At 37.5% G+C, this 18,866-nt stretch overlaps 1 protein-coding gene and 1 pseudogene across 1 annotated transcript; one reads left to right on the top strand and one right to left on the bottom strand.

The window, feature by feature from the left end:
* The first annotated feature begins 2,888 nt into the window (after window positions 1–2,888).
* Window positions 2,889–4,421, top strand: LOC147358083 (olfactory receptor 51H1-like). The gene has a single exon (XM_086340419.1). It carries the CDS (start codon window positions 2,915–2,917, stop codon window positions 3,869–3,871), a length of 957 nt encoding a protein of 318 aa, XP_086196545.1. The 5' UTR covers window positions 2,889–2,914; the 3' UTR covers window positions 3,872–4,421.
* Window positions 4,422–7,574: 3,153 nt separating this feature from the next.
* LOC147358082 (olfactory receptor 51I2-like) lies at window positions 7,575–10,076 on the bottom strand (annotated as a pseudogene).
* Window positions 10,077–18,866: the final 8,790 nt, after the last annotated feature.

The following is an 18,866-nucleotide window of genomic DNA, read 5'->3' as shown; positions in this document are numbered from 1 at the left end:
TTTGTAAACGTATTGTGCCTCATAATAAAGAAGCAAAGGAAATTAAGTTTATTTTGTTGCTTATGAGAAAATATTTAAAAGGGTACAATGTAGTCTTGTTGACATTTTAGAAACTTACTATGAAAACTGTAGGAACAATGTATTAAAGGAGAAATACTAGGGGTAGAGCTTTCAGATAAGAAATGACTAGTTTGTTTAAGGTAAAGAGCAATGTTAAGAGTTAATAACAGTAGCCTTGAGTTGAGACCTGGGTTCTATCCCTGGGTTGGGAAGATCCTCTGGAGAAGGAAATGGCAACCCACTGCAATACTCTTGCCTAGAAAATCCCATGGATGGAGGAGCCTGGCAGGCTACAGTCCGTGGGGTCACAAAAAGTCAGACATGACTAAGCGACTTCACTTTCACTTTTTAAACAGCATTTATATCTGTCTTGTGCGTGTTCAGTCATGTCTGACTCTCTGTGACCTCATGGATTGTAGCCCACCAGGCTCCCTTGTCCAGCAGATTCTTCAGGCAAGAATACTGGAGTAGGTTACCCAGCCCTTATCCAGGGGATCTTCCCGACCCAGGGATTGAACCAGCTCTCTTGAGTCTCCTGCATTTTTAAGCAGGTTCTTTACCATTTGTGCCACCTGGGAAGCCTATGTATAGATATATCTATATGTATACATATATATGTATGTAGATCTACATATATGAAGTGAAAAAACTGAAAGTGTTACTCGCTCAGTCATGTCCAACTCTTTGTGACCCCATGGACTGGATCTTACCAGGCTCCTCTCATTGTGGAATTTTCCAGGCAAGAATACTGAAGTAGGTTGCCGTTTCCCTTTCCAGGGGATCTTCCTGACCCAGGGATGGAACTTGGGTGTCCTACATTGCAAGTGGCTTCTTTTATATAGTGAGGCTTTTTTTTTTTTTAGTCATTTCCCATTAGAACCTTATGGACAGTAGATACTGATATCCTCATTATACAAAGAGGGAAGGAAGCACAGAAAGATAACAGCCAAAGACAAATGACTGATTAGAATGGAGCCATCTATTGAACTCGACAGTCTGGCTCCTGACTTTGCTTTTCACAGCTACATTACCAACAGTAAAATAAACTGGCATTACATTTACAATAGTCTCATCAATACTAGGGCTTCCCAGGTGGCACAGTGGTAAAGAATCCACCTTTAATACAGGAGTCACAAGAGAGGCGGGTTTGTCCCTCCGTTAAGAAGATCCCCTGGAGAAGGAAATGGCAACTCACTCCAGTGTTCTTGCCTGGAAAATTCCATGGATAGAAGATCCTGACAGGCTACAGTCCATGAGGTCACAAAAATGTCAGACATGACTGAGCGCATAGTCCATCAATAGTATTTTTGAATAAAATACATGAAAAAGTTGTATGGGTTGGAAAGGGTTAAATTAACTCTTATGCTTAGGACATATATTTGAATTTCCTGTGAAGCAACTGGCTAGATATGTCTTTGTATCGGTTGAACACATGTTCAGAAAAGGTATCTGGATTGAGTATGAAAATTTGAAAGTTAATTGGAGACTTTAGAATATTCAAATTGCTCAGAAATTTTATATGAACCATAACATAAGAGAAAAAGCATAAATGTAAGCTGAAGAGTAACATAGAAATACTCTAAGTTTCTAAGGAAGAAAATAAATATAGAGATTTAGAGCCCTTTGAAATAGAGGAAAAACGAAAGTCACTGCTCACAAAAATGGTTAGAATTAATTTGTTTTTCTATGTAGTATATGGACCACTTCAGTTCAGTTCAGTCGCTCAGTCCTGTCTGACTCTTCGCAACCCCATGAATCGCAGCACGTCAGGCCTCCCTGTCCATTACCAGAGGGAATCAAATAGGTGAATGTATAAAACAAAATAGCCTGATACCCATTCCAGATATTAATCAATTTCTAGTAATGGAGATCAAATTATTTCACAAACTACAGTGACATTTCCTTTTTGAATTGACTGAAAGGAAATAATTACGGAAGATATCCCTAAAGAGATACATTTTAATGAACTACAATTCGATGAGTTTTCAATAACATGTAAAATCATGTGATTAGTACATCAGCCATGATATGGAACATTTTGATCTTCCAAAAAGTTGTTTCCTGCCTATTTGTACTCAGTCTCTTTATACTCCCTTTTCATCTCTAAAATCTCTGATCAACTATCACTGATTTTGGCTTTTCTAAAATTTCATACAAATGAGATCATACAGTATGTGGGGTTTTGTATTTGCCTTCTTTCACAGAGCACAAATGACCCATTCAAGCTATTGCCTCTATCAGGAATTATTTCCTTTTCAAATTAAAGCTTATGGATCTTTGCAATATGTGCATCGATTCAACACTGGGTGTATGTTTGGTTTCTTTCCTTTTTCTTTTTTTGCTATCATGAATAAAGCTTATTTGATTATGTACAAGTCTTTCTATGGGTATGTGTTTTTGTTTCTCTTGGGCAAATTCTTAGAAGTGAAATTGCTGGGTACTGTTAAATGTTTGATAAGAGTGCGTGTGACTTTATGTGAAACTGCCAAGCTAATATCCAAAGAGGCTCTGTACCATTTGTATCCCATCAGAATTTCAGTTGTTCCATATGCTCACCAACAGTATTTTCAGGTATTTTTAATTCTAGCTATTCTAATGGTATCTTATTGTACTTCTCATTTACATTTTCTAAATAAATAAAGATGTTGAACATTTTTTCATGTGCTTAGTTGCCATTCATAATATCAAGAGGAATAATTATGAAGTTATAAATCAAATTTTGAGTTTTTCATGTCTTAATTTTGTAACTCTATGTATAGGCAATCAGTTTGCTTTTAATCAGATTTCCTGACACACAATCTCTCTTTTATAGGGTGAGAAGCATCTTGGACTTCAGTCTGACCTACACCTTTCCATGTGGTCTTTTAATCACACTGTTTCTAATTGGCCCACCTTCTCCTTCATTGGTATACCTGGTCTGGAGGCTGCCCAAATATGGATTTCCATTCCCTTCTGTCTCCTGTATCTCCTAGCCCTTATGGGAAATGCTCTTCTGCTTATCCTGGTTAAAGCAGAACATAATCTTCATGAACCTCAGTTCTATTTTTTGGCTGTGCTGGCCCTTACTGACCTAGGCCTTTCATTGTCTACAATGCCTAGTGTCTTGGCTATCTTCTGGTTCAATGTCCACTCCATCGGCCTGGATGCCTGCTTAACCCAGATGTTCTTCATCCACACCCTCTCCTCAGTAGAATCGGGTGTCCTGGTAGCCATGGCTTTTGACCGCTTGGTAGCTATCTGTGCTCCACTGAACTACACCAGGATCCTGACGCACTCTACTGTCGCCTGCCTTAGTGGAGCTGCTGTCATACGCGGTGCCACCCTGGTGGCCCCTCTGCCTTTCCTCCTCAGGACCTTTCCTTTTTATGGGGCCAATATCCTCTCACACTCTTATTGCTACTACCCTGATATGCTGAACTTGGCCTGTGGGGACATCACTTTTAGCGGTGTCTATGGATTGGTGTTTGTACTCTTCACATTTGCAGTAGATGTTGTCTTCATCTTAGTTTCATACATGAAGATCTTGGCCACTGTTATAAAGCTGGGGAATCAAGACAGAAACTGGAAATCACTGCATACCTGTGCTTGTCACCTATGCACAGTATTTGTGTTTTACCTGCCCCTCATCAGCTTGGCAGTGCTGCATCACTACACCCAGAACACTTCCCTAATTCTATTCACCAGCATGAGTAATGCCTACCTCCTCATGACACCACTGCTCAACCCTCTTGTCTACAGTCTCAAATCCAGGCAGATCCAGGCTGCTCTGTGCAAGCGATTTTGGGTTCAACGTATTATTGCTGGAGAATGACGTTTTTCTCTATATCAGAAGAGAGAACCGATTTAAAAAGTGCTGTTCAGGATCTGCTATGTGCCGAATAGTATGTTAGGCACCATGAATTCAAAAATAAAAAGACTCAGGCCTTTCCCTCAAGCTAATTTAACTATGCAGGGAAAGAGAAGCAGAGGGCTTAAATAAATGATCATAACTGATCATGAGTGATGACTGTTTGGTAGTGGTAAGGAGAAATGGCAACAGAAACTCAAGTTCAGTGTTTTTGGTGTATGAGTTGCATGAAATCATGTATTCACAACTGCTAAATTGAAGTGTATGATGCTGGATTTTAAAAGATCAAAGAGGGGCTGATTTTACTGAGAAAACAATATTTCACCTGATTCTTAATTGCCCATATTGTTTAAGTTGAAGCATTATAAAATTTTAAATTGGTGATAAATTTATGACTATATGCTTAATAGTTTTGGCCATTTCTTAGGGTTGGAGTACTAGTTGATATCTCAATCTGATGGTTTTTAACCAAAAATAAAGGAGCTGTATGAAAATAAATAATATATAAGAATGTGAGAAATGGTTATTCTTACTCATCGTCCTACTTCATTCAGAATTCATACTTTTTTTGGATTTTGTTTGGTTTCCCACTCCGTACTGAGAATATATAGGGCTACATTTCATCTTCTGAAACAAGGATTCAACTCCTTTCTCTAATTTTCCAAGAGGAAAAATGAATTATTCTCTTGGGGTCAACTCTTGAGGTTAGTCATAAATAAATGAAGACTTGTCTTGCTGAATTAGCTTAGGAAACAAATAAAAGACTTACTTGTCAATCGGAATGAATAAACATACAATAGCTTTAGCAAGAATTTCAAACTAATTTACAGAAGTTCTAAGTAAATTTCAAAATGATCTCTAAAGTAATCAAAATATTTTTCATATTTGCCTAGCATGTTTAGTAAGACATCAGAGACATACAGAAGGCAAAACTATAATATTCATATAGCTTCCATTCTATTAATGAAAATCATGGAACAACAGCAGACCATGCACCTAAATATAATTAATGAATTGGAGACTCAGTTTAAATTATGTAAATTAGGTGTAAAGTAAACTAGTGAAGACTGGGTTTATTAGAAACTTCTGCCTGCAAGACTGAAAAGATCATGAAAACAAAGACCATGGAAACTTAATATCTATCTCAATTTCAAAAGCATTCATCTACCTGAAATCTGTTATATATTAACAGAATAGAGGGAGTAAAATATATATAAATGTATAATCTTTGATCTTACTGAGAGGTCATTTGAGAAATATCATGAGTACCCTCAAAACATAAAATGAAATTCTGATTCTTAGTATGTTTCTACAAGTTTTAAAATCTGATTTAACATTTTTCTTTATTGAGTCTTTCCACTCAAAAGCGTTTTAACTCTGACAGCCTTAAGTATTATGATAGGGAAATAAGGATCATTTCTCTGCATTGTTCCATTTTTTTGAAGACTGCAGATAAATTTCCTTTGAGGAACTCCTTAGCTCATTGTACAGCTTGAGTGAGACCAATAATAACAGTATTTTAATAAATTCCTCTCCTGACTTTTCAACTGCAGAGATTAAAAACTGAAGAAAAAAATTCTCCCCCTTTACATAGTATGCTATAAAGAGTTTAAGATCACTGTTTCTACTGGACAGTGAAGGGACACAAAACCATTTACAGAACATCTTCCCCAGTTATCTACATTAGGAAAAAAAAAAAAAATGAGTGTAAAACAAGATAGAAGCAGATATGAGGGATTGCTTCAGAAAGAAAAAGGGACATGATGACATTGAGTGCTAAAGCTTGGTCCCTAAGATCCTTTAATTTAATCTGTGCCCCATTCTGGCATTTCAGTTTACTTATAAATTGCTTTATGTATAAGTTAAATAATCAAGCAATTAATGGTATGTTCTGTCTTAATGGCATGTTGTTGCCTTAAAGTATGAAAATTTTATTCCTGTGTTGTCTCACTCACTATGTGCCAATAATCTAAATGAGAGCATTTTGTCTGATTCGTTTGTCCCCTAATGTGTGGCAGATAGTGGAGGCCAAGAATAGCTATGTAAAGATACAAAATAAAGGGGAACAAGAGAAAGTGTAAGAAACAAAGGGACAGAAGGTGATAAGTAAAAACAATTATACATGACTATTGAATTCATAGATTCATGAATTAATGTCCACATAATTAATTAAAAGTGAATGGAATAATAATAGCTGGCTCTACTCTGTGATAGTTAATTTTCAGGCATCATTTGCATAAATAAATAACTTAATGCCTGTCTTTGATTTGAGGTGATGATACTGAGCAGATAAATATATGATATACACAGTTATAAAACAGGCAATCTAGTCTGAATTCTTTTAACATTTACAAATACATACATTTTATATTTGAACATATGAAACATATATTAAAATGAATCTCTAAATATGTCTTTGAACTTCAGAGCAACTGTATTATTTGCTGGTCATCTTTAATATCACCATCTGAGCAATAAAGACTTTATTCTTTTATATTTATCTTTAAATCCTTGCTTGACCCTTGTCCTTATCATATTTTTAGCTTGTAATATACTGGTTAATATTTATTGAACATTTATTATATACCAGACATTGTGGTAAGCATACTCAGTAAGTTATGTGTAGCATAGCATATTTCTTCTTGCAATGTTCTTAGAAAATAGATACCAGTATCAACTCCTTTTCCATTGAGGCACATTAATGGTCATTCACCATGTTCCCTGGATACATAGAAGATAAATTATAGAGTCCTGATTTTATTTTAATTGATACATACTGCTGCTGCTGCTGCTAAGTCGTTTCAGTCGTGTCCGACTCTGTGCAACCCCATAGACAGCAGCCCACTAGGCTCCACTGTCCCTGGAATTCTCCAGGCAAGAATACTGGAGTGGGTTGCCATTTCCCTCTCCAATGCATAAAAGTGGAAAGTGAAAAGTGAAAGTGAATTCACTCAGTCGTGCCCGACTCTTAGCAACCCCACGGACTGCAGCCTAGCAGGCTCCTCTGTCCATGGGATTTTCCAGGCAAGAGTACAGGAGTGGGGTGCCATTGCCTTCTCTGTAATTGATACATACTTATCCTCAAATTAATGTGAAATCCAATTTAATACAACCTGAGAAAATTAAGTATGATTACATAGATGGCAAATTTTAGGTACAGAAGCTTTGTTATATTTTTGCTTTAATCTCTTATTGTATTTTTGTATCAGATGAAGTTTAGATTAATGTGGTTTCAGGAAAAATCATAAAATAGATTTCAATAAAAAATATAAAAATAAAACCTCTTGTCTCCCATTTGTACTATTTCCCTTTATAATATCTCAAACCCACCAAAAATAATAACTCTCTGTATAATAATATAAATATCTTACTTTTAACCAAATTTGAGCCATATAACTATATATGAGGGATTCTCATATATAAAATATTTCTCATACTGTTTGGATTGAAATGGGGCTCCTGGATAAGTGGTATGAAATTAGGGATACATAAACTTTAGAGAAACATAAGGTGAAGGTGAAGGAACCTTTAGAAATATATTCGTTGATCTAATATTTAAAACTAAAAGAGAATCTCCTACTTCCAAAAAGATTGTAGTAAAATTATAGAAAGTGAAAGTGATAGTCCTTCAGTTGTGTCTGACTGTGTGCGACCCCATGGACTGGAGCCTTCCAGGCTCCTCTGTCCATGGAATTCTCCAGGAAAGGATACTGGAGTTGGTTGCCATGCCCTTCTCCAAGGGATTTTCCTGACCCAAAGATTGAACCTGGATCTCCTGCTTTGCAGCAGATTCTTTACTATTTTGAGTCACCTAGGAAGCAAAATCACACAGAAACATACCAAAGGGCGGACTTCAACACACAAGAAATAAATGTCTATTCCTGTTTCTTTTTACAATATCCCTGACCTTTTGATCATTTACTCAAAATACTTCTACTCTGTTCTGTCTTGTCTTAAATTTGAACAGTCTACCTAGTGCAGTTCTAATCTGTTTTGTTTTCACACTATAAACCAATGGGTTAAGGACAGGTGTGATGCTGGGAGCGAGCTCCGCCCGTGGCAAAGGTCATGAGGAAGGAGGATCGGCATACGCAAAGGCGAGATCGAGCCTCAGGAGTCCCCCTCGAAATTCTCGAGCATCTGCCCCCAAAACCAGAGTCTGCCTACTTTCTGCCTTGTGCTTTCACCTACACCTCTGACTTTACGGGGGGCTGTCCCCCACTACGTCTCTCTGAAGAAAGAGTTAGCTTACAGCTCCAGTTAATAATTCCTGGGTGTGACAGTGTTTCAACCTACAAACTCCTTTGGAAGTCCTCTAGCCTGCCTGAATAGGTTTTTCCGGCCACATGTGATTGTTCAGAGCCTCCCAACTGTGAGAGGCAGGAGATGTTCTAAACTGTCTAAACACAGATTCTTTTGAGTAGTTAAAAGATTGATTAGAAATTGTATTGGTGAAGGGATTTTCACTTATTGGGCCAATGTTTGCTTCTAAGTCTCCATACCCCTTACCTACTGTGTCCTTGGCAGTGTATTGATTGATATAATGGATGTATAGAAATGTAAGTAGTAGCCTCAATGTTTGTAACCTTGGACCCTTGAGTTAATTCTTTTCTTGATTGAGCCCACTTCACCTTTGCCCTATAGAAATGCAGCTTTGTCCAATGCTTTTTTGGAGGCTGGTGCCTGACTTTGGAATAATCACCTTTAGAGAAAAATAAGTTCCTTAAAATGTTAACAGGCCTCCTGGCCAGAAGATGATGTAAATCACCTGAACTTTTGCATATGATAAGTTTGAAAGCCTGGCTTCGATTAGGACCAGGAACTGCTGTCCTTGCAGGACTCCACCCCTTCCCCCATTATCCTCTATGCACAACTTAAGATATAAAAACTACTTTGGAAAATAAAGTGCGGGCCTTGTTCACCGAAATTTGGTCTCCCCATGTCTTTCTTTCTTTCTCCTTCTGGCTGAATTTTTCCTCTGAGGCGGGGAAGCTCGTCAAGCCTACTAATTTTGCCTGGGCTTCTAAGATCTGACTGGGGAGGCCTTAGTGTCTCCTCTCCTTTGGGAGAACGGGAGGACGCCTGCAGCCTTCGTAGGTGATGTTAATTCCCTGCTTTGGAATTTTATTCAGCCTCTTTTCTTCACTGAATTTTCCTACTGAGCTATCCTTATTTCAGCCGCTTTTCTCCACTGAATTTCCTCACTGAGCTATCCTCATGCTATTACTCTTTATATCCTTAATTAACGTTTAATTAAGCAGTTGTTTCCTGATCCTCGCCGACGCCATCTCTCCTTCGAATACCCTGGATCAGCAGGGGCTGGACCCCGGCAGGGTGAGAAAAAGGAAAATATTGGACATGATGATGGAGTGGTACCTGCCTATTCTGTGGATCAAGGCTAAGGCAATAAGTGGGACATAGAAAATCAAGACAGTGAGAAAGTGGGAGACACAAGTGTTGAGCACCTTAAGGTATTCTTCCCTGGAAGCTATTCCCGGAACTGTCTTCAAGATTAGAGCATAAGACAGAACAATAAAGACAGAATCAACCCCAAAGGAGCAGAGTATCAAGGCCAGCCCATAGATAATGTTCACATAAATAGACCCACATGCCAGCTTCATCACATCAGGGTAGAAGCAGAATGAGTAGCATAGAACAATATTCCTACAGAAGGGAAGCTGTTGGAGCAGAATGGGCAAGGGGATCATCAGTGCTACCCCTCGAGCCACAACAGCCAGGCCCATCTGAGTAATTCGGGAGGGAGTCAGGACTATGATGTAGCATAGTGGGTTGCGTATGGCTACAAAATGGTCAAAGAACAGTCAGCAACATGGCTAACTCCATGAAAGAGAAGGTGTGGATGAAGAACATCTGAGCCAGGCAACCATGGAACTCAATCTCTTGATGGTTGAAAAAAAGACTTTAAAAACAGTGGGCAGTGTAGACATGTCTATGTCAGTGGTGGATAACAAGGACAAGAATAATATTGAGGCTCAAGAAGGCTGGGAGTCTTGTGTACTATGTGAATGATGATGCTGTTCCCCAAGATGGCAGTCACATACATGATGCTCAATGGGGTGGAGATCTAGTAATAAGATGCCTCCAGCCCTGGGATTCCTGACAGAAGGAAGAAGGGTGTTTGATGATGGGTGCTGTTGAGCATAGACATGATGGTGAAACCTGAAAAAAGAGAGTATGTGTAGAAAGTCAAGCAGTAAAGTTAACTCAGTTTCATTCCATAGTTGAAGAAAGAATTTAGAGGCAGAGGAAGGTAAATTCTGTTGTATGAAGAGAAGATTGAATAGGGTTGAATTTAGTTTAATTCAAAAAGCCTATGTAGTATTTTTAGGTCATTCATAACTGTTTTGTGAGTATATTTGTTGATGCATTGGTAGCATCCAAACACTGCCAGGTAAACTATGCCAAAGGATTTTAAACAGAAAGATCTCACAGATCAAATGGAAGATTCACAAATGACATGATTAATTTAGTCATTTTAAAACATGCAGTGGGGGACTTTCTTGGCAGTTCAGTGGTTAAGACTTTGCCTTCTAACTCAGGGGGTGAAGGTTCAGTCCCTGGTTGAGGTGCTGGGATCCCATATGCCTTGTGGCAAAAATCAAAACAAAACAGAAGTAATAGTATAATAAATTCAATAAAGACTTTAAAAATAGTATGCACCAAAAAAAATCTTTTATAAAATAAAACAAAACAATGCATTGGAAATGAGGGTAAAGATGGGATTTATTAACACGTTTAAAACAGTGTACAAATGGGAAACAAAGCCTGCAGTACCTGAATGCTGGATTATGCAATATTCATATGTCCTGTCTCTCTGCTGATGGTGTTAGAAAGACAAGGTGAGGTCTAAGCAAGGTAACCCCACAAGTGAAAAGTCCTTGGAGCCAACACTCATGCTCACTCTATCAGGCACACAATAGCATGTATGTATGGCTACAGCTTTAATTTTTCACCAATAAGGCTGCCCAACATGCATAAATTCTTTCCATATTTCTTGGGCTGAGAACATGGCGACCATAGCAAAACCACAATCGATGTTATTAATGGGCGACTGATTTAGTTATTTATAAAATAACTGTCATTCTAGGCATGCTATTATCATACTTCTGATTTTTTTCTATTCATTTGCTATCTAGAAATAACATGTTTGTTCTATCATATATTTCATATATTCTGTATTTAGCATGTCTTAACATGACCTACAACTTAGCCACTATCTATATTTACTATAACTTATTAATGTTGCCTATGTCTTATCAGCTACTTATTTGTTCTGCATAATAGCACTTAACAAATAACATACATTCTACCTAAATCTCAAAAATACAAATTTATTCAATTTGTATGCTTAATGCAGATCATAGCTTTTATCTACCCCACTGTCTTCTTTTCTGTACTTGAATTGAATAGTCTCCAATCATACAACAAGTACTCATGACTACTTCTTGGGATATGAAAGTTCTTGCTTGAAAAGAGAGAGAAACAAATTGTATAAACAAAAGAAACAATAAAGAAAGATTGGAATAGACAAAATTGATAAAAGAGAAATAAATTAGCAACTGTTTGTGACCAAAACCCTTTCAAATAAGTACAATTAGAGACAGAAAAATAGAAACCTGAGTAACACAGAGTTATCAAATATTTGTTGAGCACTTATTTGACAGGATCTCTAGGTGATACAGATGATATACAACTTATGAGCCCTTCTCTAAAGTTTCTTGCAGAGTATGACACACTGGGGAAAAGATGAATCAATTCAAAACTAGGAACAAAGAAAGACATTATAAAATGATCTCTCACTATGTTATTTACAGAACTTTAATCAGTTTTTCATCAATCATTATTTTATTTGATAATGACTTCACTCCAACAAAGAGGAAGCCGGGTTTATTGTTTCAAAGCCAAATTAAAAATAAAAACAAAGGAAAATAAAAACTAAAATCTTCTTAACAGACTTGTGTGTGCTTAGTCACTCAGTTGTGTCCAACTCTTTGTGATCCCATGAACAGTAGTCCACTAGGCTCCTCTGTCCATGGGATTCTCCAGGCAAAAATACTGGAGTGAGTTGCCATTTCCTTCTCCATAACGGACTTAGGGGATAAACAAATTCCCAAGGCCATGTGACTTTGAGTCAGTCAGTATTAGAACCTAAATTTTCTGTCCTACTACTCTGTTTTTTCAATAACACCCTTGTTAAGTTATAAAAAAATAAATACAAATAGTAGGTATACAGTGAAAGGGTACTAAATAAGGAGTTGTAGAGTCATAGCAGAATTCAAGGAGGGAATCAAATATGAGCTTGTATTTGGGTGATGAAAAATTTTAATTAGAACAAGTGAAATCACTTGTTCCAGGCTGACTAATTCCAGGCTCACTGACTTATAAGAGCAAAGATATAAACAAAAGCAAAAATGAACAAGCAAATATAGCAAAAGTATAGACATCAGAATAAGACTTATTAGGGCAGGGCACAAGGAGTATGCTTCTGAATGATATGAAGAGTTGAAAAAGAAACAAAAATAAGATAGAATAGACGGTATAGTGTCTTGTTAAAAACCATAGGTTGGGGTAAAGAGGATGTGGTATAATTAGGGGTTTACTGAGTATCAGAATGTAAAATCATCAGTGCTAAAGACAGCTTGGATTTACTGCAAACTTCTTGGCTACTTTTATACCCACTAAGAGGTCAAGTGGTGAGAACCTAAACAATTGTATTTGATCCACCAGAAAGAGACATAGACAAGGGCACTTTTAAGTGGAGGAAAAACAAAACAAGCAACAAAAATGAACAGGATTCAATTGACAATATAAAGGGGAAGAAGTTCCTTGTCTCTCATTTTACACCAAAATTTTGAGCCTGGTTTCTGGGCTTAGAGAATGACATGAAAAGACATTTTAGGCAGTTCATGAACAAGAACTAAACTTTCTCAGAGAGAGGGTTTGATTTAAAAAGTCCATTTTAAAAACATTGTATCAATCATTTTTTTCTAGCATTATCTCTAGTGCCTTATTGAGAATTGGAAGGACTGGACTGGGCAGAGGTAGAGCTTGTTTATGGAAAAAGGGACATCACTCACACAGAGGTCATAGCTATTGTCAAGGAGGGGAAATTTCCCCCCTCCTTGATTCCTGGGTTCTTTTTGCCATTCTAATAATTAAATGTTGACAAGTCAGATTAACAAGAAAAAATTTAGTATGCATAGAAGTCTAATAGATATGGGGCATAAGAAGTAGCCACGGCGGCAGCTTTTATACTTTTTAAACAAAGGAACAATACCTATGAGAAGAATTGACAGGGCAAAGAAATTTAGCCTTGACTGCTTTATTAGTAAAGAATCTAAACAGAGTTTGGGCTTGGGATAGTAAATTAAAAAGGAAGTGGAAAGTTTTATTAACATGGGCTTCTCACCCTGAATCCCAATCTCTGGTGATAGAATATCTCTTGGTAGGGGAAGGGTACCTTTCACATGAGAGACTTTCCTGCTTTCGGGGACAGAGAGAAAGCTTTTCTTACACTGGCTGTTTCTCAAGTAACTTTAATTCAAAATAATCAATATGCCATTGTGCCGTATTTTGGGGAGGCCTGCCCTGAGAGCTAGCACTAAAATTAGGAATAAATGATATCTATAATGGAAAGGCTAGTCAAGAGAATTAGGGCTAAAATTGGTTAGTAGATGTAGTTTTCAGGAATTTGGAGAAGGAAAAACAGCAATAGTAATCAACTATTTCTATTAAGAAATAATAGTATTAAGTTAAAAGATTAAAAGAGAACTGAATACCAACTCTCCCAGGAATAAAAAAATGAGTGTTTCAGTTATTATTGAAGACAACTATTCTATAATTGAAGCTGAAGAACTGAAAAATCCCCTGTATTGTAGCTGATGGTTAGAAAGATTGTGGGTAAAAGTGGTTTTAGACTAGAGCACCAGAAATCAAGTATGAGAGGCGGTGTCTAGAAGTGAATGGGTAGTGCAAAACTGGTGGTGGAAAATGTAAACTATATAAGTTACGGCAAAAACAGTACTAGCTTTTTGCAACATCAGTTCAGTTCAGTCACTCTGTCGTGTCTGACTCTTTGCAACCCCACTACTGCAGCATGGAAGCCTTCCCTGTTCATCACCAATTCCCAGAGCTTGCTCAAACTCATTGAGTCAGTGAGGCCATCCAAACATCTCATCCTCTGTCGTCCCCTTCTCCTCCTGCCTTCAATCTTTCCCAGCATCGGGATCTTTTCCAATGAGTCAGTTTTGCAAGATAGCAGGAATAAAAAAGACAATTTGAAATAGAGTTTAAGAGCTTAAGCTATGGAATCAGAAATCCCCAAATCAAACTCCTGCTCCCACCACTCCTATAATATATTAACTTGTGATCTTGGTTAGCGGCTTAACCATTTTGTTCCCTGTAAAATGAACCAGAGGGATCCTATCATACTGCCACTAAAGTAAAGCTTTAAACTAAGCAGATAAGCAGAGAGTGCACTGTTGGAAGCTGAGAGCGGTAACAAGGAAGGAAGGTTGGATAGGGCTTAGCAGGAAAGAGGGGGTTTGGAAAGCAAGGACATCTTCCTTTCAAAGCCCTAGTTTTGTGAAGTCCTTCCACTGTAGAATACAAAAGAACAACTGCACTGTTCAAGTTCACAACTCTTGTCATTTGTCATGCTGCACAATACACACATAGGAGGGCTTGCTTTTTCTCCTAAAGTATACTTTCAGAAAATATATGGTGTATCATATAATTTCCCTTGGGGAACCTGAAACAAAGAAGATGCTTAGGTACAGAATCGTATTTTTTCTAGGTCATTTTAGAGCTGTGGAGCATTGGTCTCTCTGAACTAGTCCTGTGGTAGGAAGACAGGAAGGACTTTACTTGCTGTTGGAAGTGGCAAAATGCCTCCATAGACCCAGTACAAGGAGCAATAAGACTAAAGTACCTAGTAACTCTCATCCTATGTGTTATCCTCAAACATTCCTACAAAATAAAGAATGTGAGAATCTGCCTCCCTTTCATAATAGAGGGTGGATAGTACTATCATAAATCACTTATGTTACATTTAACATTTAGATAACTTTTTATCTATTCCTTGCATGTTAGAGAATTAATGCTGGGAAAGATAAAAATATTTGAGAAAAGGAGAAAGTGAATAATGGGAGCTTGTGGAAATGGAGATATTCAAAAAATAGGAAGGATAGCAGCTTCAAAACAGTACTTCAGGATGTGAGAAGACATGAAAAATAAAGTCTAACATGATAATCATGAGAGGAAGCACTATAAGGGCACAAGCAATATTAATGGTTCACTGACCTTAAATTCAGCCACTGTGAGAACACTTTTCTTTTCAGCTTTAACCAACCTTTTCCTGTGAACTTCCTCTGAGTTATAATAAATTACTGCTTTCAGGTCTTCACACTTAAAGTTTAGTCAGAAAAGTCTTAGGTCACATTTGGGGCCACAGCACCTACGGCAGGGTAGCTGAACTCTGGACAATGGTTGGAGCATTTATTCACATGCTGTAGTGTTTTGGCACTGTTGGGGCATGTTCCAGGTGGAAAAGTTTAGTTAAAAAGCCATCTGGCCTTCCAAATCCCTTGAGGATTGGCCAGGTCTTACAATGTCTTAGGAGATCACAGAATTCCTCAGAGAATAAGGTTGGGGCACTAAAATTGAAAAGAAATCAGGCCAGAAAAAAATATTCTTTCATTTTCTTTATACAGAGAAAACAGTTTCAGTGTCTAAACATTTCTGTGAAGAGATAATGGAAGTAGCTAGATCACAATAAGATTTAGTGCTGTGTCTGAGTGTGTGCATGTGTCTGAGAGTGTATGCCTGTGTGAATGGAATAGTATCAAAAGATTAGGACATATTATTTTTAGTTAAAAATATGTTTTTCAAAAACCTTCTTTAAAAATGTCAATCTCAATTACATTCAATGTGAAAATCACTGTCACACATTTGAGACAATGCAAGTTGAGCCAGATCAGTTTTTTTTTTTTTTTTTTTTTAAAAACCCACCCTTCTGTGAGCATGTATGTTTTAATTGTAATGATAAGTCCCTACTGCCACCCCTGGTTCCTACAGGAGCCTAACAAGGTTTTTTTTTTTTTTTTTCTTATTTTTTTTTCTTTTTTTTTTCTTTTTATTTTAAATATTTTTTTTAATTTTTTTTTAATTTTTTTTTTTTTTAATTTCAGGTATACACGTGCTCCCCATCCTGAACCCTCCTCCCTCCCCCCTCCCCATACCATCCCCCTGGGCCGTCCCAGCGCACCAGCCCCAAGCATCCAGCATCATGCACTGAACCTGGACTGGCATCTCGTTTCATACATGACATTTCACATGTTTCAATGCCATTCTCCCAAATCTTCCCACCCTCTCCCTCTCCCACAGAGTCCATAAGACTGTTCTATACATCAGTGTCTCTTTTGCTGTCTCGTATACAGGGTTATCGTTACCATCTTTCTAAATTCCATATATATGCGTTAGTATACTGTATTTATGTTTTTCCTTCTGGCTTACTTCACTCTGTATAATAGGCTCCAGTTTCATCCACCTCATTAGAACTGATTCAAATGTATTCTTTTTAATGGCTGAGTAATACTCCATTGTGTATATGTACCATAGCTTTCTTATCCATTCATCTGCTGATGGACATCTAGGTTGCTTCCATGTCCTGGCTATTATAAACAGTGCTGCGATGAACATTGGGGTACACGTGTCTCTTTCTCTTCTGGTTTCCTCAGTGTGTATGCCCAGAAGTGGGATTGCTGGATCATAAGGCAGTTCTATTTCCAGTTTTTTAAGGAATCTCCACACTGTTCTCCATAGTGGCTGTACTAGTTTGCATTCCCAGCCAGATCAGTTTTGACAGAAAAATTTAAAGCATGCTAGTTAGTTTTCTTTTGGATAGATTAAAGAATTCAAGATTGTTTTAAGAAGATCCCCCAAAATAGACAAAAATATACCAATTCAGTTACTGATGAGTTTTCCTTTAGAGCCATGCACACATAGACTGTTAGAACAAAAATGAATGGAAGATTATCATAGATTCTCATTTATAGATGTGAGTCCCTGAGGAATGGATAAATACATGGTACATATATAAAGTGGAATATTACTCTGCCATTAAAATGAATGAAATAGAGATTGTCAAACTGAGTGAAGTAAATCAAAGTGAAATATCATATAATATTCTTATATGCAGAATCTAGAAAGAAATGATGCAAATGAACTTATTCACAAAACAGAAACTGACTTACAGACTAGAGAATGAATTTGTGATCATGCAGGTTGGGAAGGAGGGCAAAGGGACAGTTACAGAGTTTGGTATCAACGTGTACACATTGCTATATTTAAAATGGGTAAACAACAAGGACCTATAGTATATTACAAGGAACTCTGCTCAATATTATGTAACAACCAAATGGGAAAAGAATTTTTAAAAGAATGAATACATATATACATATAACTGAATCACATTGCTGTACATCTAAAGCTATCATAACATTGTTAATCAACTATACTTCAATGTAAAATGAACAAGGCAAAGACATAGAAGAAAACAATAGAATGGCAAGGAGTAGAGCTCTCTTCAAGAATACTAGAGATACCAACCAGTCCATTCTGAAGGAGATCAGGCCTGGGATTTCTTTGGAAGGAATGATGCTAAAGCTGAAACTCCAGTACTTTGGCCACCTCCAGTACTTCGCCAACTCTTTGGCGAAGAGTTGACTCATTGGAAAAGACTCTGAGGATGGGAGGGATTGGGGGCAGGAAGAGAAGGGGATGACAGATGATGAGATGGCTGGATGGCATCACCGACTCAATGGGTGTGAGTCTGAGTGAACTCCGGGAGTTGGTGATGGACAGGGAGGCCTGGCGTGCTGTGATTCATGGGGTTGCAAAGAGTCGGACATGACTGAGCTACTAAACTGAACTGAACTGAACACACTAGCAAAGTAATGCTCAAAATTCTCCAAGCTAGGCTTCAACAGTTTGTGAACCAAGAAATCCCAGATGTTGAAGCTGGCTTTAAAATGGCAGAGGAACCAGAGATCAAATTGCCAACATCCATTGGATCATAGAAAAAGCAAGAGAATTCCAGAAAAATACCTACTTCATTGACTATGCTACAGCCTTTGACTGTGTGGATCACAACAAAGTGTGGAAAATGCTTCAAGAGATGGGAATGCCAGACCACTTGCCTCCTAAGAAATCTGTACGCAGGTCAAATAGCAACAGTTACATGGAACAATAGACTGGTTTCAAATTGGAAAAGGAGTATGTCAAGGATGTATATTGTCCCCCTGCTTATTTAACTTATATGTAGAGTATATCATGTGAAATGCCAGGCTGGATGAAGCACAAGCTGCAATCAAGATTGCTGAAAGAAATATCAACAATTGCAGAGGAAGGTAAACTTCCAAACTCATTCCATGAGGCCACCATCACCCTAATACCAAAACCTGACAAAGATCCCACAAAAAAAGAAAACTACAGGCCAATGTCACTGATGAACATAGATGCAAAAATCCTTAACAAAATTCTAGCAATCAGAATCCAACAACACATTAAAAAGATCATACACCATGACCAAGTGGGCTTTATCCAAGGGGTGCAAGGATTCTTCAATATCCGCAAAGCAATCAATGTAATACACCACATTAACAAATTGAAAAATAAAAGCCATATGATTATCTCAATAGATGCAGAGAAAGCCTTTGACAAAATTCAACATCCATTTATGATAAAAACTCTCCAGAAAGCAGGAATAGAAGGAACATACCTCAACATAATAAAAGCTATATATGACAAACCCACAGCAAACATTATCCTCAATGGTGAAAAATTGAAAGCATTTCCTCTAAAGTCAGGAACAAGACAAGGGTGCCCACTTTCACCATTATTTTCAACATAGTTTTGGGAGTTTTGGCCACAACAATCA

This window comes from Bos grunniens, chromosome 15 (assembly GCF_055505025.1).
Source record: "Bos grunniens cultivar Pamir isolate PY7600 chromosome 15, Bosgru_T2T1.0, whole genome shotgun sequence".
Lineage (NCBI taxonomy): Eukaryota > Metazoa > Chordata > Mammalia > Artiodactyla > Bovidae > Bos > Bos grunniens.
This window is presented reverse-complemented; position numbering and strand designations above follow the sequence as displayed.

Bases quoted from the DNA above. Each gene is read 5' to 3' on its own strand.
- LOC147358083 (XM_086340419.1), top strand. From the start codon at position 2,915: ATGTGGTCTTTTAATCACACTGTTTCTAATTGGCCCACCTTCTCCTTC.